The sequence below is a fragment of the Gossypium hirsutum genome, chromosome D05 (assembly GCF_007990345.1).
Source record: "Gossypium hirsutum isolate 1008001.06 chromosome D05, Gossypium_hirsutum_v2.1, whole genome shotgun sequence".
Lineage (NCBI taxonomy): Eukaryota > Viridiplantae > Streptophyta > Magnoliopsida > Malvales > Malvaceae > Gossypium > Gossypium hirsutum.
In genome coordinates, this window is record NC_053441.1 from 46,469,999 (window position 1) to 46,473,679 (window position 3,681).

At 38.2% G+C, this 3,681-nt stretch overlaps 1 protein-coding gene across 1 annotated transcript; it reads right to left on the reverse strand.

The window, feature by feature from the left end:
- Window positions 1–2,249: 2,249 nt before the first annotated feature.
- On the reverse strand, window positions 2,250–2,885 carry LOC107944745 (uncharacterized). Its single transcript, XM_016828537.2, has one exon. It carries the CDS (start codon window positions 2,883–2,885, stop codon window positions 2,250–2,252), a length of 636 nt encoding a protein of 211 aa, XP_016684026.2.
- Window positions 2,886–3,681: the final 796 nt, after the last annotated feature.

Genomic DNA, 3,681 nt, shown 5'->3' on the forward strand with positions numbered 1-3,681 from the left:
TTTAATGCGAAAATTACAGCAGCTAACTCCATATCGTGTGTCGGGTAATTGCGTTCATGTGGCTTCAACTGTCGAGATGCATAAGCTATTACCTTTCCTTCTTGCATCAATACACAACCCAGACCATTCAGAGAAGCATCACTATACACAACAAAATCTTTTCCTGATTCCGGTAATGTTAGAACTGGTGCCACTGTCAACATCTGTTTCAATGTTTCAAAACTCCTCTGGCACTGGTCATTCCAAATAAAAGGAACATTCTTCTGTAGTAACTTGGTCATCGGCAAAGCTATCTTCGAAAACCCATTTACAAACCTTCTGTAATACCCAGCCAAACCAAGAAAACTGCGTACCTCAGATACATTCTTTGGTGCCTTCCATTGAACAATTGCTTCAATCTTCTTCGGATCAACTCGAATTCCATCAGCAGACACAACATGTCGCAAAAATACTACTTCTGACAACCAGAATTCACATTTACTCAGTTTCCCGTACAACTGCTTTTCTCGCAGAATCTGTAACACGGTTCTGAGATGCTGATCATGCTCTAACTCTGACTTCGAATAAACCAATATATCATCAATAAAAACCACCACAAACTGATCTAAATGTGGCTGAAAAATACGATTCATCAAATCCATAAAAGCAGCTGGAGCATTAGTCAACCCGAACGGCATTACCAAAAATTCATAATGACCATATCGAGTACGAAATGCAGTCTTCGGAACATCACTTTCTTTTACCTTCAGCTGATAATACCCAGATCTCAAGTCAATCTTCGAAAATACCGAAGCTCCTTTTAGCTGGTCAAATAAATCATCTATACGTGGCAAAGGATAACGGTTCTTGATCGTCACTTTGTTTAACTGCCGGTAATCAATACAAAGCCGCATTGATCCATCTTTCTTTTTAACAAATAATACTGGAGCTCCCCAAGGTGAAATGCTCGGTCTAATAAATCCACGATCTAGCAAATCCTGTAACTGCACCTTCAACTCTTTTAATTCAGTGGGTGACATTCGGTACGGAGGTATAGAAATTGGTGCTGTACCCGGATACACTTCTATAGCAAATTCGACCTCTCTGTCAGGTGGTAAACCTGGTAATTCTTCAGGAAATACATCTGGAAACTCACATACGGTTCTGATCTTACTGCACTGACTACCAACCAAATCAGAATTAATAACATAGGCTAAATACGCTGTACAACCCCGCTGAAGCAATTTATTAGCCTTTATTGCCGAAATAATACGTGCCGACCCATTAGTACAAATACCATTTACTTCAATCCGATCTCCACCTTCTATCTGAATACTGAATTTCTTTTTATAGCAATCCAAAATCACTTTATGTTCAGACAACCAATCCATACCCAAGATTACATCAAAATCACCGAAAGGCATGATCAACAGGTCAACAGGAAAAGTTTTATTTTGTATAATTAACGGGCACCTGGGACATACTTGATTCACTAACACTGTTTGCCCCAACGGACTAGACACCTCTATAGACACTCTAGACATCTCAGATTTAAGTTTTCCCAATTCAACTAATTTTGAGTTTATATAAGAGTGTGAGGATCCGAGATCAATTAAAGCATAAACAGGCTCAGAATACAGTAAAAATATACCTGTCACCACATCGTGAGCATTGCCTTTTTCTCGGGTTCTAACTACGTAAGCTCTAGCTAGAGCTCTGGCTTCAGATTGCTGTGTAGCTATATCACTGCCTCTACCAGCTCTTCTTCTCGAAACAGAACCTCCTCTGAACATTCCTCTACCTCTAGCAGTCGATATCGATCTTTGAGATGTAGCAGGTGAACTACTCTGATTTTTCGGGCAATCTTTAACAAAGTGTTCAGTAGAGCCATAGCGGAAACATCCTCCAATTTTCTTCCAGCATTCACCAAAATGTCTTTTCCCACAATAATCACATTCAAGATTTTCACTTTCCCGGGGCGGAGCTTTTACACTACCGGTAGAGCTAGTAATCTATTTTCCTCTGTTTCTGTCATCCCTATCAGACCGGAAGCTTGATCTCCAACCACCTCTTGATTCTCTAAATCTCTTTGGTAATGGATTAGAACTAGTAGTTCCCATACATTTCCCGGCTGATCTACTCATCTCTGACTTCTTATCCAAGCCCAATACTTGTTCTATCATTTTCGCTCGCTCGACCAGATCAGCAAGTTCAGTAATTCTTAGACTTACCAAGTGAATCTTGATTTCTTCTCGCAATCCCCGTAAAAATCATTTACAACAATCAGCCTCGGTTGGAACATATTCTGAAGCATACCTGCTCAGTCTAGAGAACTCTCGCTCATAGTCCAGTACAGTCATATTACCTTGTTTCAGCACTAAAAATTCTTGCTTTTTCTCTTCAATATACATTTCTCCAATATACTTCTTCTGAAATTCTTTTTGGAACAAGTCCCAAGTTACTCGATCCTCTAGCAAATGCCTAACCACAGATTCCCACCAGAGATACGCTTCTCCTTGTAATAGTGATACAGCACATATCAGACTCTCTCGGGGGGTGCAGTCTAATTGTTGCAAAACTCTTTTTGTTAACTGCATCCAATCTTCAGCAGCGGACGGATCAATTCCTTTTAGTCCCAAAAACTCCGTAGCACCATATTTCCGCAACTCTTTAATCGGGGCCCGTCTGATGGTGGGTACTGATGTAGTAACAGGTACAGTTCCTGCTACACGCTGTAATGCATCGGCTATAGTTCTTAACAATTGTGAATCATCTCTTTCTCTTCCTATATTAGGAGGCTGATTATTTAACGGATTCACACTAGGTGTAGCAGATTCGGTTTCTTCGAATTCTTGACTTCCAGTATACATTTCCTGTTCATCATCATGCATTCTTTCATCTGACATTTTATCTATAAAACAAAATCAAATAAATATATTAGCATCCAAAACCCGACCCAGCTTCAACTTAAATGTGGCATGTACTTCTAGACTCTACTCCGGGCCCGATTTAGGCCGAGAATTGGCTAAACCTTAGCTCTGATACCAACAATTGTAACACCCCCTAACCCCAAACCGTCATCGGAATAGAGTTACGAGGCATTACCGAACATATCAGATAATTTACAATAATTCTTAAATAGATATTAACACATTAAGATAAAATCATAAATTCATATAATATTTTAGTAATTGACTTCATTCATTTTTAGAAAAATTTCGGCAGCATTTCTGCTTGTTTTTACATAAAACCCCCTGCAATTAGAAACCATATCTTTTCCAATCACAACCAATTCAACCAATTCATTTCACATTCTCATTTTCTATTCTAAATACAATCTAATCGAACTCAATCAATACAATACCAATATAATTTATCAATATGCTAATTAAATAGAAATAGATAAACTTCTTTCATTATAATTCATAAACTTATAATACTAACATTTCTAACCATTTATATTAAAAAATAATAATCTTTATACACATCCTATGTACATGCCACATTACCAAAGAAAATATACATCACCAAAGTTTGCTGAAGTCGGGTCTGGCTTTGGATGCTGGTTCAGTGCTTGACTTCTACAACCTGCGCACGGAAACAACCGTACGCTGAGTATGCATATACTCAGTGGTATCACTATAATCCAATTTATAATTAAATACATTAAATCACACACATACTTTTTATTACAATTATCAC